Source organism: Pongo pygmaeus, chromosome 8, assembly GCF_028885625.2.
Source record: "Pongo pygmaeus isolate AG05252 chromosome 8, NHGRI_mPonPyg2-v2.0_pri, whole genome shotgun sequence".
NCBI classification, from domain to species: domain Eukaryota; kingdom Metazoa; phylum Chordata; class Mammalia; order Primates; family Hominidae; genus Pongo; species Pongo pygmaeus.
This window is the reverse complement of record NC_072381.2, coordinates 96,980,635-97,002,731: the sequence shown is the minus strand read 5'-3', so window position 1 is coordinate 97,002,731 and position 22,097 is coordinate 96,980,635. Positions and strand designations below refer to the sequence as shown.

Genomic DNA, 22,097 nt, shown 5'->3' with positions numbered 1-22,097 from the left:
ATTCCACCTTGTTTTAAAAATCTCAAATCTATTACTTGTGTATTGCAGACAATGCTTATTATAGTGCTTTAAATAGTCCTGTTATAAAATTCAAAAGGAATAAAAGGATATACAGTTTAGTCTCTTTCACATCTGATCCCAGTGGCACTGAGGTTTCCTCCTAATAGTTCATGTGTATCCTGAAGGAATTTTATTCATAAACAAGCAAATGCATGTTGTACTTTTTCCTACGTATACAAATAGTAGCAAATCATACACATTGGTCTTGAATATTATTCCTTATCATATTATTTCAGCCCTTTTACTGATATGTTTGCCGATTTCTTTGTGCACTATGCTTCTTGCATCCTGCTCCTCTTTTGGATTCAACTGCTTTCTTTGCTAAAGAACAATCTACTAGATCTCTCAGCAAAAGAGCGGATGCATTTTTCATCCTCTTTTTAAAGTACTAGTTTATCTGTGTATAGAATTCTAGGCTAACAGTAGTTTCCTCAGCACTTCTAAGTTATTTTGTCTTCTGGCTTCTATTGCTGCCACTGATCTGCTGTCAGTATATTAATCCTTTATCTTTTCTATTAAAGATTTTTTTTTCTTGTCTTTTGATGCTCTGCAGTTTCACTATGTCTAGTAGCAGACTTGCTTTTATTCATCCTCCTAGGTGTTTCTTAAGCTGCTGCTTCTTTAAAGATTCATATTCTCTATGAATTCTTGGGTATTTTTCAAGTCTTTTCCCTCCCCTATTCTTTATGTTGTATCTCCTCATTCTATTCTGTCTCCTAGCCCTCTGATATTTCCCATCTCTTCTCTCTGTGCTACAATCTGTGTGTTTTCCACTATATCTTCTAGTTCCCCAATTCTATCTTCAGATACGCCCAGTCTGTAGTTTAATGTTTTGAGTTTTTAATTTCTAATTATATATATTTAGTTCTAAAGACTTACTTTTTCAAAGACTTTGCCTTCTTCACAGCATCATCTTAATGGTTTTAATGATTTCTTTTATTCCCACTCTCAACCCAATCATTTTAAACAATATTACTTTACTACTTTGTTTGTGGGAGGGGCTAATCCTCCAAGATTGTCTCTACTGATTTGTGCTTACAATACACTGTTTTGGATTTTTGATGAGTTCATCTGAGTGAGGCTTTTTTCTAGACAAATATGATGCAGACTGGATTATGGGTATGTCTGTCTGTGTGCTCATATCAGTAATTTTTAAACTGAGATTCCTGTGGGTTAGGGATTTATATACTTTACATTTTGAGCTTCTTAAGATTTCATTAGAATAAAGGAATTAGTGGCTAATACATCTTGCAGTTTTAAAATTCTATGCTCTATGTTTCTGTGACAAGTGGGAAAACTCAAGCCATTAATTCTGGAGTATTCAGGGAAATAGTAATTATAATAACCAGTTATTGGCAAGTACAATGCTTAGTAGCACAGATAGAAAATCATTTATTACTCTCAACAACCTTATAAAGTGTTATAAAAATCTTAAAAGGTACATAATTTGTTCAAGATCACAAAGATAGTGAGGGGTAGAATAAAAATTACAATCCATATACATCTGACCTTACAGCCCAATCACTTAATCACTATTTATTCAGCCAACAAAAAATTTACTGAGGAACACTATGTGCCAGATATGCTAGGTGCTAAGTCTACTGGTATACAAAGCAGATGTGAAACCTTTCAAATTATCTGTGAAGGATCAGTTTCTTTCTAAGTTTCCAATCCATTGCAGGCCAATATTTCAATTAAAAATAAGAAAAAAAAATTACAGCAATGTCTTGCTATAAAAGTTTTTAAAAGTTTACCCTTACTTTTTGTATTCATATCTCCATGGGCTGGTAGCAATATCAGTTTGCAGACCAATCCCATCTGCAGATCACACCTTTGTATAGCGCTGCTTTATAGTACATGGGCATACTGCTTTGCGGGGCTCTGTATATATTTGCGTTATGGAAATGACAGCTGTGGGTGGGTGACAAGGTGGAGACAACACTTCTAATAATAATGGCTTTATGTGAAGAGCAGTAATTAAGTATTTTAGGTCGCAGCCTGTCTAAACTAGTCAGCACAAGAGGGTAGGAGGTGTGCAGACACAGGAGACACGGAAAGGCATATTACAATTTAATTTTATAGAAGTCTGACAGTTCTCCTGGTGAAAAATGAGTACCACCACTACTTGCTTCCTTTGTCACTCTAGTCCTGTAACAGGACAGCAGGTAAAGGCAGTCAGGAGTACTGACTATAAGAGCTCTGGGAAATCTGCACGCTTTCTTGCCTCATCAACCTGCAAACAACTGGATCACAATAAACACCTGAGACTGGCATGCATACTTGAAATAGCAGCAAATACGTCCATATTACCCTAAATGAAGCAGGAACACAGAGCTGCTGAAATGTATTTCAAAGCCAAAAGACTTAAGAATTATTTGCACCATCATTCTCTTATTATGGAAATCAGGGAATTGATCACACACAAGGAAACTTAACATACTGAAGTCTAATATACATATGCGATTACACTTTCTTTTAATAGCAATAAATACCACTAACTTTGAGATTTGGAAACTTATTAAGAATGTTTTCATATGACAGAGAAATAAAAATATATTCTTTTTAATAAGTTAAGAAGATTAATTTCCCAGGAATGAGCTTTAAGGTTTACCAGTTGTGTTGAATAGACTAAATGTTGAAAGCATCTCACAGTTACTTTCATTTTAATGAGCAAGTACAGCTACAATATTCAATATTTCAAACTTCAAACTGCATTCTTTATCACTATTAGACTCAGAACTACATTGTTTTCCTGTAATTGTGGTTTATTGTAATCTTAATTCATTTTCTCAAAGACCATTCAACACATTTATACTATTCCAGTAATTACCATGCTACCCAGAAAAACAAGTGAACAGTTTTATTAAGAATTAAATGAGGGTATGGAATGTGATACAGTACAAGACACTGAAGATGGGTATAATAGTACTACTTGCACAAAAAGTTAAATTTCACTTCAAAAAAAAATCACAAGACAAAAGAAAAAGCAATTCCATCATTATAAAGTAAGCTATTTCATGCAATGTACTAATACTCCCCCTACCCCCAAAACCCCAACTTCCCAACAAACAAAAAGCTATCTGAAAATGCTGCCATGCTAACACATGAACCACGGTATATTCATTCATGGAAAAACACACTCATTAAGCAATGGATTAGATAAAATAACACAGTTTGCAGTGTTGTAAACTCATAGACCACAATGATTTCACATGAAGAGCAATTCCAGATTCACTCATAGGGTGAGTAATATGGGCTACATAGTTGAGAGAGAATGTAAATATAAATCCCATTAATTCTCTCATTATCTTCTAATTATAAAACCTGGAAGCTTAGATAATCTGAAAAATTCATATAAAATTTGGCATACTCCACTTGTGTTCCAAGAAATGACTTTAGGATATTTGTAATTATTAGAGAGCTGTATAAAAAGCACTTCAAGATCAGGATTTGACTTCTTAAATAATGATCATAATTTACATCACAGAAACAACTCCAGAAATGCATTTACTCTGATTAACTCTTACTCAGGACAAGGAACATGATTTTCTAGCACTTTATGTACAAGTTACTGCAAAGCGCCAGTTAATTTACAGACTGAATAAAACGTAAAATAAAGGTGAACTGGTACAGCGATGGGGAATGTCCTCATTAAGTAAGTAAAGATCTTTCGTCGACTTTGAAGGGAGCTAGAGTCAACAAATAAAAGAGATTGCCAAGCCATAATGATGTATGTCTCTGTAACAAGATGCTTAAGCATGCTTCCTGGAAAAGAGTTTTATATTAGAAAATAGGAATGGCATTTTATGGGACAGCATCTCCTTCTATAGCTGCCAAACTGAACACAGGCCTGGTCACCATATGGTGCACAAACTGAGAGCATATTTCCAATTGGGCATAACATCGTGGAGAGAAAACCCAGGAGCAAGAAGCACCTGTTTCACTGCACTTGCCCATCCAGGAGGCCTGGAGGGGACTGAGACAACTACATTTTTAGTTCTGGGTTAAGTTTACCCATGATGTATAGATTGGCTATAAACACAGCAATAAAACCAAGTAAAAAGAACAGGAAAAATATACTTAGGATAAAAAACTACCCAGTCCTGTTGGTGATTTTTTTTTTTTTTCCCTTTAGATTTAAGGTAATTAGAACAGATTGGGAAATGATTTAGGATTACCCTTCCCACCCTGGAAATGTAACATCCTACTTATGTTCCATGAAAAGAACACAATAATTGTTCAACAGCAAGATTTAGTTTCTCTAAAAAAACAGGAGCACTTTGCTCTAATTTTCACAGAATGACTTTAGAAAATTTTCCAACATGAAAGCTAGAAATTGAGGCCAGTAAAGAAGCTTCTTTAGTAATCAGGACCTATCATAGTTAGAGCTCTTTGGAATGTGTCTCATACATACAAAGGTATCACAAATTAAATCTTCAGCATATTCATAAGTTCTTAAGTGAGAAAGATTTCTAATGACAGATAAAGGCTCCTATCCGCAAATTAAATCTGATAACTCAATCTTTCCCAACTAACAACTGAACATAGCCTCTGGAATCAAATGTAAAGATCACTCAATCATGACGATGTAAGATGAAGTACAGATGAACAATACATATGAAAAAATTTTGTAAACCGCTGCAGTTCTAAAACAGATTTATATTACAAAGCAATGTAAATAAATATTGGGCTAGTACAAAAGCTCTTATTTACAGTTTTACAAATGAAATTGTATTCAGTGTAAATTCTGTGTTTTAAAGAACACAGTATTGTATTAGTAAAATGAGTTCTGTTGAGGGCATTACAGTTTGTTAGAATCAATGCATAACATATAAAAGGTTCAAGTTAACTCTGTTTATAATTTAGTACAGACAACCCAGTTTAACCTGGAATGGCATCTGTTAAAGTGCTGAAAAAACAGGAAATATTTAGAAAACACTGTACATTATTAAAGCTTTATCAAGTCAGAATGTTAAACTTCGTTCACATTTTTATCCTTTTGCCACAGGCCTGTGGGCAAGATGATTTTTTTTCAGCAAAGGAGTAAAACGTAGAAGCCACTGCTGCTTTGATGATTTTAGGTTCAGTGGAATTAGTTTCTTAAAATAACTATTTATCCATCGACCATACCTTCAGGCCTCATAATCTGGTAAGTAATTAAATACTCAGGATAAGCCTGGAAGAGAAAGATAAATTCAAATAATGGTACAAAAATTTTCTTGAAAGATAAACAGACTTTCCGTAAGTATTCCTCATCTTAGGGAGGAGGTTCTAAATTACTGTTGTAGATCAGAATCATCTAGGGACATTTTCTCAAAACATCTTTACCCTGACTACAGTTCTTTAGATTTTCAATCAGCAAGTCTAGGATGAATACTAAGTTCATAAGTATCAGATAAGACTAAAATGATGTCTGATTTTAGCAACTGAGGTGATTCTGATACCTACCCCCAGTTCACAACACTGCTCTAGAACTACTTTTGGCTCTCACTGAGAGCAACACAATTATATACTTCTTTGCTATGGACAGGCTGTTAAATACAAGATTTCAATTATTTATAAGAGCTAAGAAAAATCCGGAACGATTGGCAAAATTTGAATAAAGTCTTCTTGTTTTTAGGAAATTTACAATTGAAATAGTTAATGGTAAAGGGACATGCCCTGCAACTTACTCTCAAACAGTTCACAAAAAAATATGTACACACACAAGGAAGGAAGGAGAGAATGGTAAGAGAAAAAAGAGAACAAAATATTAACATTTAGGAAATCTAGGTAAAGGTTATAAGACAATTCTCTTTATTATTTTTGTAACTTTCCAAATCTAAAATTATCTCCAAATAAAATTTTTTAAAAATCCAGTTAAGGCAATATGTCTTGTCAATTCAAGAGATTAATAAAAAGTTAAAGTATGCCTCCCTAGCATTTTTGAAGATGAACAAATAAAACTACATTACCTGTTCTCCTCTGTAAATAACATATTCAGCTAATGCTAGGCCATTTACACTGGGCCTACCAGTGACTGAGTGATGACCTGGAGGAGAATGTGCCATTTTCATTGCACTGAACTGCAGGAAAGACTTTCCCAAGGTTACCCGGCAAAAGAGCAGCTGCCTATAAAATGAAAAGGAAAAGATCACCCTGAAGTCAAATTTGATACATAAATATGACAATGTGTGGACACGGCATAAGTTTTAAAAATTTATACATAAATACTTATAATTGTTTTTATCATTTCACCCCTAAAAGAACTTTTTAAGAATGTCTTCTGTTACTCTTATTAATGAAATAATTTGTCAATTTAGTCCTTATTTTAACTATAAAATCTGAAAAATGTAATAACCTTATAGAGATGCAGACTCTACCACCTTGTTTGTATCTCAACAAAAAACAAAAGTCACTGGCCAAGTGAGAAGAAGAAGGTTTAGTGGACTTCCATTAAGTGGCTTGCAAAGTTGGACACATATTTAATTAAGTCCAGTTGATTTTACCTTCAAAATATATTTGAAATCCATTTACTTTTCTTAATTCTACTGTCACTATTAAGTCAAATCACTGAAATATTCACCTGGACTATCACACAATGGCTTTCTAAACCAGTCTTCCTGTTTCTTCTCTAATTCCTGTCCAAACCTTTCCCATCCAAGTAATTAAAACAAACAAAAATGAGATCAAGTCACTTTTCTGCTTAAAACCTTTTAGAGGCTGTCACTGTACTTGGGAGAAAATCCAAATTCTGTACAATGGCTCCAATTTCTTGAGTCTTATTTTGTGTTCATTATGCCCCATGCACATTAGTTTTCTTTTCTTCACAAAGGCCAAACTTCCTTTATTAATGGTCCCCATCCATAGAATTTTCTCCACCATTGGAATGGTATCTATTTTACCACTCTTCCACTGGCTGATACCCACTCAATTTTCAGACTTCAGCTGAAATGTTACTTCCTTAGATAGGAAGTAAACTGGTGGTCTCCCCGTCTCCCCTCACCACCAGTTTCAGTAGATTACCCTCTCACTCCTCTCAGGCATGTGACTGGCCTTTCTTAGTTTCAAACAACCTTTCAGTATTAACGTCATTGTTTCTTTTTAGAAGATAACAGGAGATTTCGGTAGACCAGTTGATGGTTCTATCTTCCAAAGAAGAGGGAGGTATTAGAATGTTGCTTATTACTAATAATCAGAACTATTTAGCCTTCATAACATATATGACAAATAAAAACAGCAGTGTTCAATTTACAGGAAATTACACGCCTCCTAAGCACTCCAATTTATGATCTAAAATAGAAGTGAGTAGGACGTCATACATAGGAGGGCCTACTGTGTACTACCTATGCAGGCCTAAATTTAGAGGGATAACAGTAAGAACAAAACAAACACAAAGAAAGAACCTGTTTCCCTCCATGACTGCAATTCTTCAGCTCGGAAGCCCTTTGAAATCAACTGGGAAGCTTTTAAAAATTCTAATATCCAGATCATGCCCCAGACCAATTAAAAGAGATTCTGTGAGGGTGGGACACAGGTATTAATAGTTTTTTATAATATTCCCTGGGTGATTCCAATGTGCTGCCAAAGTGCAAAGTACTGTTCTAGGGGTTTTTCTAGATCAGCGGTCAGAAATACAGCGTCACATCTGGGAACCTGGTAGAAACTCAAATTCTAGAGTCCCACCCCAGATCTACTAAATCAGCAACTGAGAAGGTGGAGCCTAAGAATCTGTGATTTAAACAAGCCATCTAGGTGATTCTAATGCATGCTAATGCTTGATAAACTACTGCTCTGTATATTCAATAAGCAGTGCCCTAACTGTCGAATAAATCTCAGGAATTAATCTTATTGGATTTTTCAAATGGCATTATTTTTTGCCTATAAGGATTTTATAAGTTAGGGACAAGTTACTTAAATGATTTGTAACAAGTGAGTTAGAACAGGTAATTAAAAGTGGAAAAAACAAGTGCAAAGTAGTTATTTGATTATTATTTCCTTTCAAAAAGGATCAATGTTTTAATTTTAAGTTCTTATAGTAATATTGCAAATTGAGGATTAAGATCGTATCACAGTGGAAGAGAGGCTCAGGCACTGCCATCAAATAATTAGACTTGACAAATAATGCCATTTTAGCATTTGAATACTAGATTTTAATTAAAGAGTCCACAGAGTCCTACAATACTCAAGGGCTACAATAAAGCCTCTTTCATGCCTAATGTTACTTTCTACTCAGTACGCTTTAAGGTACCAGATATTCTAATGATTAAATTAGTCAAACAGGTCAAGTGCTTAAATTATAATTGGCCCATATGGATCATTTAATAAATATTAGCTATTATTATAATTGGTGAGAGGGCCAAAAGCAATCTAAAACATGCCTGGCTTGCATTCCTAAGGCTGTCCAACATGGTGCTTTGCCCTCAAAAATGTAACTAGTTCTTATCTGACTACCACCAAAATAAATGAGAACAAGTGATCTCTTACCTGTGGCAAATGTAACAAGATCTGTCTTTGTGAACTGGACACCCAGTACCTCCTCCAATTCCATATACATATTGATTGCTTTTGGAAGAGTTTTCAGCAAAATAAATGCCAGCTCCAAACATACCACCTATGTACGCATGCCTTTCATCAAAGCCTTTGTGGATAATTGCATTCACAAAAGGAGACCCTGAAACACATATAGATGGGTAACAATAATTTAAAATTTATCTTAGAATAAAAAGTAAAAAACTAGTTTCTTAGAAATTGAATTCTTAAATATACAGCCCCACCATAATAAAGCCAAAACGAAAAAGGGTAACAAGTTAACTGTCAGCCAGCTATTTTAGAATAAAGAACTGCTAACATCAACTAATGTTTCTAACAGAGTGCTGGTTCATGTGCTAAAATAAAGACACAGATTGAACTAGAAAAACAGATTACTTGAAATATCAATGTAAGAGTTACCAAATGCCAGACTGCAAATCCATAAAAATCTAAAACCAAGAGGCTCATAATTCACTTTAGATAGCAAAGCTAAATGCAATTAGGTCTTAGAATGATGCCTATGCCTGTGTGCTTTTTTGAAGGTATCAAGTGGCCCAAGTAGACTTTCATATTCTTTTTTTTTAAATTTTTTTGAGATGTAGTCTCGCTCTGTGGCCCAGGCTGGAGTGAAGTGGCATGATCTTGGCTCACTGCAACCTCTGCCTCCCGGGTTCAAGCAATTCTCCTGTCTCAGCCTCCTGAGTAGCTGGGACTATACGTGCACACCACCACGCCTGGCTAATTTTTGTATTTTTAGTAGAGACAGGGTTTCAACATATTGATCAGGCTGGTCTCAAACTCCTGACCTCAGGTGATCCACTCACCTTGGCCTCCCAAAGTGTTGGGATTACAGGGGTGAGCCACCGCACCCGGCCCAACTTTCACATTCTTACTCTCTTTCTTATACCTCTTCTCTTCTATCCTTCCACTTCTGCCTTTCATCAATTTCGATACAAGATTCTATCTGCAAATGTGGTGCTTTCCCTCACCCCCTGCACATTGGCTTCTCTCTCCTCTTTCCTTGGGAGTGGAGTAGAGTGGGGGATGGAAAAAGTCAAAAAACCACAGCTAATTCATTTATCAAGATCACGTTCCCTTTCCACAGACAGACAGGAAAATATACTGAATTCTACTTTACAGAAATACAGATGAATAGAATCATTTTTTGAATTAACTTGGGAAAACCAAAATTATTTATATTACAAATTAGAAAAAACACATTATAACCATCACGTTAACAGATAAATAAATATGCTTTGTGTCAAGAAATTATCATGATAATTATTTAGGGTTTTGGAATAAGGAGTGCAACATGTTTAGATTCTGCACCTGAATCCATTCTGTTACAGCCATTCTCCCAGGGTATTATGAAATTTACTGTGTTTTAGAGAACTTTACAGGTCTCTAAAATTTTTCTGCAATCAAGGACAAATGAAGAAACAGACTGGAACTACTATGGGTAATGTATTTGAAGGCCTCATAAATACTACATTAATATGTTTAACTTTGCTAAAATTTGAAAGACTAATCAACACCTGCCACCTTATAATACAATAAAAGTAGAAAATTCCAAGAAGAATAAGTAATTGTGCTTTCAATTCAATTCTATGGTTTCAATTCTACAGTCATCAGAAACCTCTACAGGTTCAATAACAATGGCTCTTTTCAAATTGTGTAGGTTTGATACTTAGAATCAAAATCAGAATAGGATGTACACCTTCTTCTGAGGTGATTCCCAGGTCTTATTTTTAATTCAATCAACTAGTTAAAAGTAAAACACAAAATTTCTTAGAGTGACCATAAGCAAAATTCACTATTTAAAGAAAAAAAAGAAAGATAGTCAACACTCTCATTTCTATTTTTTATTGTGGTAATCTTATTTAAAAACAATCTATTATAAAATACACAAATTCAAAAGAAGTTGAAAATATAAATGTGAAAGTTACAGAAATACCAGGTTTATCTTAAAATAATGACATAAAGAATACACAGGCTTATTATTATTTCATATCTGAACAAAAAAACTATCCTAATGTGGAAGACAGTGGTAGAGTCGGTGGGGAGGAATCTTACCATGAAATAGCATTCGTTCATTGGCATGGTTGTGGTTTTCTTCAGAAACTTCTTTTCTCCGGTGAGTGTATCTTTCCCATAGTTTCTTGTTACAAACCTTCTGAATCTATAAAAAATAAACCAGAAAAATCAAATCTTTAGGAATTACTTACTGACTTCTTCATCTAAACCAAACATGGGCCATACATTTAGCTAGAAGGTAGGCAAAACTTTTCTCTGAAATATAAAATGTGTTATTTTAATCAACTAAAAATACTTTGTCCCAACCATAAAATTGGAAGTATAGCTACATTTTGGAGATTAAAAAAATTCAAAGAAAAAAAGGCCATATGTGAAGGTCAGGAATACTGTTAATTTATTAAAACACTTCCATTCTCATTAACTTAAAACTATTACAAAAACACCTCCAAATCAGACATGCCGAGTTTTTTCTGTATAAAGTACTAGAAAGAGAAGAGTGTCCTTTATCCCCCAATGTATTTGTCTCAGAGTTCCATATTCATCTGTTTTAAATTAAGAATATTTGAAATAGTGTCCCCCACCCCTCAACACACACACAATTACTCCCTTGACCTTCTAATTCAGAAAATTTTTGTCTGCAAAAGATTTTAAGGTGGATATCAGTCTCATTAGGAGTATTTCTAGGAACAAAATTCACAATACTAGTGTTGTTTCTTAGCTGTGTTTAAAGGTGCTACAGCCCCCTGCTGGTTCCTAGAGCACACCTGGAAGCTGATGGTTTTTTAGTCTTGGCTCAAATAATGCAAAATATTGCCACAGATGTAATCAAGGACCATAACTGTCACAAATAGATCTCATTAATGCATTAAAAAGGAACAACAACAACAACAACAAAAAACCATTTCATCACTGAAAAAATTTTTATTACACAACACATGAAAATACCTTTATTAGAGGAAGAAAACTGTATCTTTCTCAAATCCAACTACTTTAGAAATCAAACACACAATCTCTCTCCTGCTCTCACTCCTAACAAAACTCCACACATTTTGTTAATGCTTGCAGACAAAGTGGACTTCACTGAAATGTACCTGTAGTAGGCATGTATTTGTCTGATTACATATTATACTCATAGTATGTTATGAAACAGTAATACAATACAGCTGAAAGATTTGATACTGTTCAGAGTTTAGCATTTGTGTATTAGAAAGGCATTTGTCACATTTTAATTCTGTCTTATTTTTACAATTATTAGGAAAATACTGCATCAATGTAGTTAATACGAATTCATTATGCATCAAGTATGGTGTGCAGTTTTGATCACTATAGTTCAAGAAAAACATAATGTTGAAAAAGTTCCTGAGATGAGTAACTGAAATCAGTAAGACAGCAGTCACTAAATGACTCAAAACATTTTTAAAATATATTTTTTTGGAAAAGATGAAGAGAGTACTATTAAAGTTTATAAAAAGATAATATATTTGGGGACTTTCAGAAACCTGTAGTCAATCAGGATAAAAAAAAAGGCATTGTATGACTATAAAGATGGTATCTGCCACAAAAAAAATTTAGCTTTGTTACAATAGCGTACTTTAACAGTACTTTATATAAAGTATTGAACCTATAGTATTTAGCATTACCCCAAGATAAAGCATAACCCATAAACTTGAATATGTTCAACAAGAATTGAACATTTATCCTTTATTAAAAATAGCACAGGGATTTGGAGAATATTAATCTTCCAAGGTATCTTCTTTCCCAAAATAGTCTCTGATGCCAAGTCAAGGACTTACCAGGCTAGACAGATTAGATTCTTATGAAAGTTACTTATGGCTTCAGGCTTTGAAAACTATGGTCTCAGAAAACTTTACTTTCACTAATTTATTACCTTGAGAATATTGTATCTGTTGAAGATTCCACCTGCATGACCTCCATCTCTGTGCTCTCGAACTGTACTTTGCATCTGTCAGAAAAATGGTTTGAAATTATATGTGCATTAGCATTTGTGTATTTTCTGATTTGGGGAACATGGTTCTTGACTCGTCTGATTCTATTTTTGAGAATACAAAACAGGTTTTAATATTTTTGTTTTCTAAAGAATATGAGGGCTGGGCATGGTGTCCCACTATGGGAGGCCGAGGCAGGTGGACTGCCTGAACTCAGGAGTTCGAGACCAGCCTGGGCAACATGGCGAAACCCCATCTCTACTAAAAAAAACAAAAACAAAAGCAAAAACAAAAACAAACACAAAAACAAAGAATAAGAGTCTTATAAATTCATGAGTAATATTTTCTAGAGACAGTTATTAGATAATCAGCTTGAAAACAGAATTTATAGGTGAAAATTATATAATGCAAACTAAAGGAAGAAAAAGAAACAAGAGGATACAAAGTGAACTAAATATATAAGGCGAAACTACTATAGAAGTTATATGAACATACCTCTTCCTCCACAGACTGAAACTCTTTATCATCAGGAGACAGATCTATAAGAATTGTTCCACTACCAGAGGTGTTCAAAGTTAAGTATGGGTTAAGACCTATGAAACAAAATTTGAAGGTAGAAAAATAAATTGCCAATAAACAACGAACATCAAAACCAAAAATAACCACCTAATTTTTCTGATGCTTACTACTAATTTTTTTTTTAAACTTTTTTTTTGTTTGTTTTTTTGAGACAGAGTTTCACTCTTGTTGCCCAGGCTAGGCTGGTGTGATGTTGGCTCACCACAACCTCCACCTCCTGGGTTCAAGCGATTCTCCTGCCTTAGCCTCCCGAGTAGCTGAGATTACAGGCATTTGCTACCACGACTGGCTAATTTTGTATTTTTAGTAGAGACGGAGTTTCTCCATGTTGGTCAGGCTGGTCTCGAACTCCCGACCTCAGGTGATCCGCCCACCTTAGCCTCCCAAAGTGCTGGGATTACAGGTGTGAGCCACTGCACCCGGCCGCTTACTATCAATTTTAAAAACATTTCATAGTGTGATAATTTAGATATTTAGAAATGCTGAAAGTACAGAGTTCCTATGTACCCTTCCCTCACTTTCCCCTAATGTTACCATTTTATATAACCATAGCACACTTGTCAAAACTTATTAACTAAATTATAGATGTCATTTTTTCACTAGTTTTCCCCACTCATGTCCTTTTTTTTTGTTCTACGATCAAAACCAGTACACATACCACATTGCATTTAGACTATTACTTTTTGACCTGACTATAAGAGGTTTTGTGGAAATATTTCAGAAAATCTTTCTCTTATCTCCTATTCTTAATGAGTTTGTAACACATTTTCTTCTTCAATTACTTTCTTTACTAACTACGCAGTCCTTTCAACATTTAATCTTTCTTCTTTTAAATATGAGGAAGAATTATGACAGAAACTGCATAGCCTCAGGTAATTTTAAATCACCCTAGAATGAGAAATCCACAGTTTACCACCTATTGAATGTATATTCTGTCCCATAATAGATCGTTTACCTCAGCAATGAATTTGTGATGTTTTCCAAATGTCAATGATCAAGATAATCATATCTATTTTTGTATCTTTACTCTTATAAAAGCTTTTTAAGTGGAATTTTAAACAGAATTTTCTAATTCCTTTGGTGTATTTGTAGCACAACTCTCTCCTTTAATCTCTACAACAATATCTCCAACACTGCTGTTTTCCCATGTAGGGGCCAAATCCTTTACTGCTGGGTTTAGTGCATGGAAGTTTGTCTCTGGAGATGAAGAGCACTATTCTGGTTCAAAGCTATGGTCTGAAGAACAGGACTACTACCAACATGCCAATGCTAATAAAGAGTCACAGAAGTGGCTGAACTGCAATAATCTTTAAGGATTATGAAGAGCATATGGAGAGTATTTTACAGAATAAAGACTGTGACAAATGCTTGACTGAGGCACCTGCAACATATACAAGATGATGTTTATCAATACTGAAAGATCACTATGGTACTAGTCATCTATTGACTTGATGCACTGACAGGTAAGGCTGTTAAGTCAGCATGATAGATTGTTAGAAGATCATCATGGGCAGCTACCAGTTCCACTTCGCAAATCAGGTGTAAGTATAGAATCCCTGTTGGTTGACTAATATCAGGTTGGGGGAAAAAGAAGAATCTTGGCTTTGAATGAACATAAAGAAGATGGTAACTTTATGTAGGAAAGTGACCCTGATATGCTGGATCAGACACAGCATTTTGTCTCGTGACATTTCTTCTTCATATAGGAATGAATGTTCCTATCCAAGTGGAGCTGGATGTATCAGAGTGACTACAGGACCAGAGGTGGCATGGAAGTACCTCTGCCATTTGGAGGCAATGTATCCATTTCTGTCATTGAGCCTTTCAGCTTTTCAGTGCAGTCCTAATAGCTATGATATGTTTAATATACAAATACTGCCTGCTTTCCTTTTCTACCCTGCCTCTTTCCTAAAAGACTCTTGTTATCCTGGTACTCCAACATAATTGTTATCATACCAGATCAGTATTATTCCAGTAGAGTTACAACGATGGTCTACAACTGCGGGTTCTAGTTCCTCATTTTTAGTGCTAATTATATTGTATACTAATATTTCAGGAAATCATGGACTTTTCCTCCTCCTTATCTTACAAAAATTTGTCCTCTATACTAGAAACAGCCAAGAGCACATTGCACTTTAAATACCTTATCCTAGTCCCTATCAGGCAGTAAAATACATCTACCTTTAATTGAGCTCATTCTAAAATACCAGTTCAAAGTATTCCTTAGCTTGAATCATCTACATTTTTAGAGGTGCTCTTATTTCTTCAGAGGTGGACCCCATCCTGGCTAGCATACATTCTTTCCTGAAAATACCTTCATTTTTACTGATGGAGGTTTCTCTTTAACCTCAGGTGTACAGCCAGGACGTTCAATTATTGGATATTTTTGACTGCAAGATAAATCACTCCCTCAGTTGAACAATAAAGTTAAATGTGGTTTTGACACTTAAAACAATTCACCTTTTTATTTTTATTTTTTTATTATTTTTTTTGAGACGGAGTCTCGCTCTGTCGCCCAGGCTGGAGTGCAGTGGCGTGATCTCAGCTCACTGCAAGCTCCGCCTCCCGGGTTCACGCCATTCTCCTGCCTCAGCCTCCCGAGTAGCTGGGACTACAGGTGCCCACCACCACGCCCAGCTAATTTTTTTTGTATTTTTCGTACAGATGGGGTTTCACCGTGTTAGCTAGGATGGTCTCGATCTCCTGACTTCGTGATCCGCCCGCCTCGGCCTCCCAAAGTGCTGGGATTACAGACATGAGCCACTGAGCCTGGCCAAAACAATTAACCTTTTTATTTTTTTATATTATTTATTTATTTATTTTTGAGACAGAGTCTCGCTCTGTTGCCCAGGCTGGAGTGCAGTGGCGTGATCTCCACTCACTGCAAGCTCCACCTCCCGGGTTCACGCCATTCTCCTGCCTCAGCCTCCTGAATAGCTGAGACTACAGGCACTTGCCACCACGCCCGGCTAATTTTTTGTATTTTAGTAGAGATGGGGTTTCACCGTGTTAGTCAGGATGGTCTCCATCTCCTGACCTCGTGATCCACCTGCATCGGCCTCCCAAAGTGCTGGAATTACAGGCGTGAGCCACTGTGTTTGGCCACAATTCACCTTTTTATACCCAGACCTGGTATAAAGTGTTAACATCTGCTGAATAAATGCAATTTGCATTTTCCTTAAGCACCAACATTAAGGAGAAATAAAAATATTATTCAACTTTGTTTTATTCAATTTCCTCAGTTGCCACATTATTGCTTTCCAGTATTTTCATCCCAAGTGCTTAAAATTTTATCTACGTAAGAGATCTACTACAGTACTTTAAGAGTTAGCCTGAACACTTAGTTATTATCTATTATATTACCATAAGAAATGAGATACCTAAGTTTCAGACCTTTAAAATAATACAATTTTAGAGCTAGAATAACTTCAGAAAATAATCTCAAACTAACTTCCTTATTTTCAGGAACTAAAACAATTCCCAAATTTTTGAATGGTCCGGAAATTTTACTTAGGTTCACATCGTTAACAGCAGCAGCTCAGTAAGTTTAAGTTAGTAGCTCAGCTAAGACTTAATCCCAGTTTCCTGAATCCTAAATTAGTATTCTTCCTATTAAACAGATTCTCTCATACATATTTTTAAATTATAACTTAGTACACTGAGGGTTGCCTTTATGCAAACCGTTAAACTGACAACAGCAATTATTAAAATAAAATACCTTGTTGTCCGGAGATAAGTCTCTCAACTCCTTTAATTAGTTTGTGCCTATGTCCGTAAGCATTGATTCCAATCTCCTTCAGCTCCTTGTGCCCCATCTCAACTAATACATCCAAAGTGATCTTACAAAAGAGGAGGAAACTACTTAGAATGCTTACTTATTTGGTGGACATTCATATATTGGTGTTTTCATAATATGTAAGATTCACACATTTACTTCAGATTATTTTAAACATTTCTAAAAATATTATTTCCATTTAGCATAAGAACCTGAGCACAACTAAAATGCAAAACAAAAACGCACTTTCAAATTAACCACATTCAGGTATTCTATTTTATCTTTTCCATAATACTTTTCTACCATCACTCTACATCCAATCCTATTTATATAATGTCTTTCAATGAGTCTGGACTATGCCAAGTGGTACTTCTGCATCACTGTTCAAAGTAACCCTTTTACCTTTAATACAGTAATACACTATGGCTTCATGAAATTGAAGCCATTCTTTAAAATCCCGTTTTACTTACACACATTCCATGAAGCATTCCCTGATGAGCCTAGCTCACAGTAATCTTTTCCTTCTTCAAATTTCTGTTTTTTTATTTTTGAGACGGAGTTTCACTCTTGTTGCCAAGGCTGGAGTGCAAAAGTGCAATCTCAGCTCACTGCAACCTCTGCCTCCCGGGTTCAAGCGATTCTCCTGCCTCAGCCTCCTGAGTAGCTGGGATTACAGGTGCCCGCCAACACGCCCAGCTAATTTTTTGTATTTTTATAGTAGGGATAGGGTTTCACTATATTGGCCAGGCTGGTCTTGAACTCCTGACCTCAGGTGATCCACCCGCCTCAGCCTCCCAAAGTGCTGGGATTACAGGCATGAGCCACCTGCCCGGCTCCCTTCTACAAATTTCTAAAATCTATGCTAAAACTTGAATTTTCATTTTTTTTTTTTTTTTTTTTTGAGACAGAGTCTCGCTCTGTCGCTGACGCTGGAGTGCAGTGGTGTAATCTTGGCTCACTGTAACCTCTGCTTCCCGGGTTCAAGCAATTCTTTGCCTCAGCCTCCTCAGTAGGTGGGATTATAGGTGCCTGCCACCATGCCTGGCTAATTTTTTTGTATTTTTAGTAGAGACGGGGGTTTCACCATCTTGGCCAGGCTGGTCTTGAACTGCTGACTTTATGATCCACCCACCTCGGCCTCCCAAAGTGCTGGGATTACAGGTGTGAGCCACTGCACCCGGCCATATGTTCTTATTCTAATTCCATAACTACACTGAAAGTCCCTTAGAGTGCACATCTACAGTAACATTATTTTCTCAACAACAACAAAAATCAGTAAATGTATTCTGATGAGTACTTTAAACTGAGACTGCTTAGAAAAGCCCAGATATGGCTGGCCTATTCATATACCTTCCCATAGCAGCTAGAAATGTGTCAGGCTTGAGAGAGAACTGAATAGACAATGCTCAAGGATAACTTACTTCAAGAACTGAATAAGCTAAACTTTCCATTCAAGAAAGCTACTTCACCATTACTACTCGAGTCAATTGTGTGCTAATAAACTAAATGGAAGTTTCACGGTCAAGCCAAATTAGAAGGCTGACTGATGTCATTTCTTAAAAAACATTCTCCCCCAATAGCTTACATGATTCAGCTCATTTCAAGTATGTTCCAAATTTTCCTTGAGTTTCCATAAAACACTAATCCAAACGATATGATTTATCTACTCACCTGTTCTCTCTCAAATATATCCATTAGGTGCTCAAGTCCAAGATTCCTTAGGAATTGAGTTATGCTAAAATCTACTCCTGGAACTGGGAAATAAAAAAATCCAAAACAAATGGAATTTCACATCAGAATAATGTATTTCATCACTATAACAATAAAGTCTTGTAATGTTACCATATATGAAGAAAATAATATTAATAGCCACTTAGGATATAATACTGAACAAGAGAAAGCTATAAAATTTCAACATTAGAAAAAAGTTAATCAATGGGGCAGTCTCAGTGCTCTCATTTTTATTTTAAACTTTGTTTTTAATTGCATCTATATTTTTAAAACCAGTTTTCCTATCTTTCAGGATGTAAGCTACTTCACAAAAAAGTTTATGAAAACAAGCTCCACATTGTTGCATAAGGTGAGATGAATTTTAACAGAAAAGGTTTACATCTAAAGAGTAGATCAAGGGCAGGGGGCAGTGGCTCACGCCTATAATCCCAGCACTTTGGGAGGCCGAGGCAGGTGGATCACCTGAGGTCAGGAGTTCAAGATCAGTCTGGCCAAAATGGTGAAATCCCCTCTCTACTAAAACTACAAAAATTAGCCGGGCGTGGTGGTGGGTGCTTGCAATTTCAGCTACTCGGGAGGCTGAGACAGGAGCATTGCTTGAACCCTTGAGGCAGAGGTTGCAGTGAGCCGAGATCGCGCCACTGCACTCTAGTCTGGGCGACAAAAGCAAAACTCCATCTCAAAAATAAATAAATAAATAGTAGGTTAGTAGCACAAGACTCTTCAACTGTCAACTTGGAAGGAAGAAAGCAATACAAGGTTAAACCTTTTTAAGGCTATGTTAACTAATTTGATATTAATACCTTGTATTCAAGGTTAAAAATGACTTTTTAGCATCCCAAATGACAAATATGGGGCTACAATACCAGTTAGAAAGTTATTTTTGTAGAACGTCTCACCCTCCTTTTTCTCCAAACTGGAAGTACCCTCTGTTCCACTTGAACTAACTACTGAAGACAGTTCTGAAAAACTCCCAGATAAGTTGTCAAGACTGCTGGCTGCAGAAAGGCTTGATGGGCTAGATGGACCTGAAGAGAGAGCATCTGCAGGGGCTCCTGGGCTTCTCACACCATTGAGCACTTGAGGCTTGTAACAAGAGGGCAGAGCAGACGGGGGCATGGCTGCTGTCAGAAGAGCGCTGACATCATCCGCCTAGGATACGTGTCAGAGACAACATCTGCCATAAGCAAGTTTTAAAATGCTATTATACCTAATAAAATATATTTAGAAATATGAAAAAACCCAGCAATTTGTGCCAGGATTATCACAATGGAGGATTATTCATTTTAAAAAGTGAAGCAAACAGGTTAATACAGGTCAAACATCCCAAATCTGAAAATTTTAAAATGTTGACGTGAAGCTCAAAGGAAATGTTTATTGGAGCATTTTGGATTTCAGATTTTGGGATCGGGGATGCTCAACAGTAAGTATAATGCTTGAGTATAATATTTCAAAATCTGAAAAAAAAATCCAAAAGCCGAAAACACATCTGGTTGTAACCATTTCCGATAAGGGATATTCAACCTGTATCCAGCTAAACTGTTATTAAAATATAAGACATAACTGAGAACATCTCTTCCAAAACACATATTGTCAAAATATAATTTAAATATGGCAAAGCATGAACAAAACCCTAATTCTGATATTGTGACTGAGAAGCACAACGAATTACAGAAATATAAATTTTAAAAGGTAAGAGATTTTAGTCCTATTGTAGTTACTCTGAAAGAAGTAATTCAACCTACACAGAACTTTAGCAAACAGAATTGTTTGTATTTTCTGGAAAATATTCAGCAATGTATTTGTTCCTTAAAATTGAAAGTTTTTTGGAGAGGAAGTGGGTAGAAAAGATAATCATTTTAATCAAATCCGCTAGAATGGGGCTGGGTGCAGTGGCTTATGCCTGTAATCCCAGCACTTTGGGAAGCCGAGGTGGGTGGATCACTTGAGGTCAGGAGTTTGAGGCCAGCCTGGCCAACATGGTGAAACCCCATTTCTACTGAAAATACAAAAATTATTAGCCGGGTGTGGTGGTGCATGCCTGTAATCCCAGCTACTTGGGAGGCTGAGGCGGGAGAATCATTTGAACCTGGGAGGCAGAGGTTGCAGTGAGCCCAGATTGTGCCACTGCACTACAGTCTGGGTGACAGAGTGAGACTTCCGTCTCAAAAAAATAATAATAAATAAAAATTAAAAAAAAAATCTGCTAGAATGGAAAAAAGTCCTCACATTTATTGGTACATTAATTTGTTTAATTAGTAATATGTACTCTTCTTTCATAACGTTCAACTAATATTCAGCAAGGAGTAAATCAGTACTTGTTTCATAGTCATTTGTTCTGCCTATTCCAGTCATCACCTTTCTCTTCCCCCAGTCTATGCATTCCCATTGCATTCACAGTTTGTAAATGACATTTGTTTGTAATAATAGTACCACTTATTGAGTGCTTTTTATGTACCTGATACCACGCCAAAGACTTTAAGTAAATTACCCCATTTAATTCTCATACTAACCAGATATATTTTACTTCTATCTATAGATGAGGTAACTAAGGTTTAGAGGTTAGGCAGTTCATAAGATTGTACAACTTAAATGGTGCAGCTGGAATTCTAGGCCCAGTCTGTCTGACTCTAAAGCCCCTGTACGTTCTCTACAGCATTTTGCTTCATTGTAACTTAATTGCATCTGGTCGACTAACATACGGGTGGAATGAATTCCAAATGTTCACTTTTAAGGTAACTTGGAACTAGAAAGATATTTCCCTGAAGAGATAATGTTGTAAATATGGCTGGGTTGTTAGCTGACTGAGAAAAATCTACTTAAGCCCCAATGCAGCTGAACTACCTCAGTTTCTTATTGTAATGTGGAACAATGCAATCTCTCTCAGTAGAAAGCAGTGTGCAGAAAAGATTCCCCTTCCTTCTCATCTCAAAAAGAATTCCTTCCTCCTTTCTTTCCACTGCTCTAGTCAATGTCCTCAGTGGTAGAGGCAAGACAGGCATCTGCTTCAGTGCCCAAAGCAGAGGTGGAAGGTTCAGTGGAAGCTCCTACACCTGCTCCATGCTCCGGAGAGAGGGGAAGGAAAACAGGACCTCCACAGCAAAGTGGATAATAGGCTTGTTTCATGAACAGTTAAGGTAGGGTGAGCAACAAGAACTCTGGGATGAGGCAGTGTGGGAGGAAAAGGAATCTCTACTGGCAGCAGGCTTTGTGATTACACCTTGGGGGCAATGTTCCCAGTTGGGGCCGTGTGTAAGACCCATGGTCTGTACCATCTTGCGCTGTATGCATTGTTAAGTAACAGCATTCTCTGAGGGCCTGGGTCTGTTTAGTTTCCTAACTAACGTAAGCAGTTATATCATGTACTTCTTTTTCCTATTTCCAAAATACTCAGTATATAATAACTGATGGATAATTCTATTCTACAGAAGAATAATTATATTACTTTATAATTCTATTAT

At 36.1% G+C, this 22,097-nt stretch overlaps 1 protein-coding gene across 2 annotated transcripts in view; it reads right to left on the bottom strand.

Moving 5' to 3' along the window:
- Nucleotides 1–2,905: 2,905 nt before the first annotated feature.
- Nucleotides 2,906–22,097, bottom strand: part of TNKS2 (tankyrase 2) — a 65,184-nt gene continuing 45,992 nt past the window's right edge. For both annotated transcript variants that reach the window (XM_054503538.2, XM_054503539.2), the window contains 9 exons: nucleotides 19,536–19,788; nucleotides 18,577–18,659; nucleotides 16,849–16,969; nucleotides 13,047–13,144; nucleotides 12,494–12,568; nucleotides 10,645–10,750; nucleotides 8,527–8,713; nucleotides 6,015–6,171; nucleotides 2,906–5,236 (listed from right to left, as the gene is read on the bottom strand). In XM_054503538.2, the coding sequence (XP_054359513.1) occupies nucleotides 5,174–5,236; nucleotides 6,015–6,171; nucleotides 8,527–8,713; nucleotides 10,645–10,750; nucleotides 12,494–12,568; nucleotides 13,047–13,144; nucleotides 16,849–16,969; nucleotides 18,577–18,659; nucleotides 19,536–19,788 (1,143 nt within the window). In that variant the 3' untranslated portion in view covers nucleotides 2,906–5,173. The remainder of the gene's footprint in view (nucleotides 5,237–6,014; nucleotides 6,172–8,526; nucleotides 8,714–10,644; nucleotides 10,751–12,493; nucleotides 12,569–13,046; nucleotides 13,145–16,848; nucleotides 16,970–18,576; nucleotides 18,660–19,535; nucleotides 19,789–22,097) is intronic.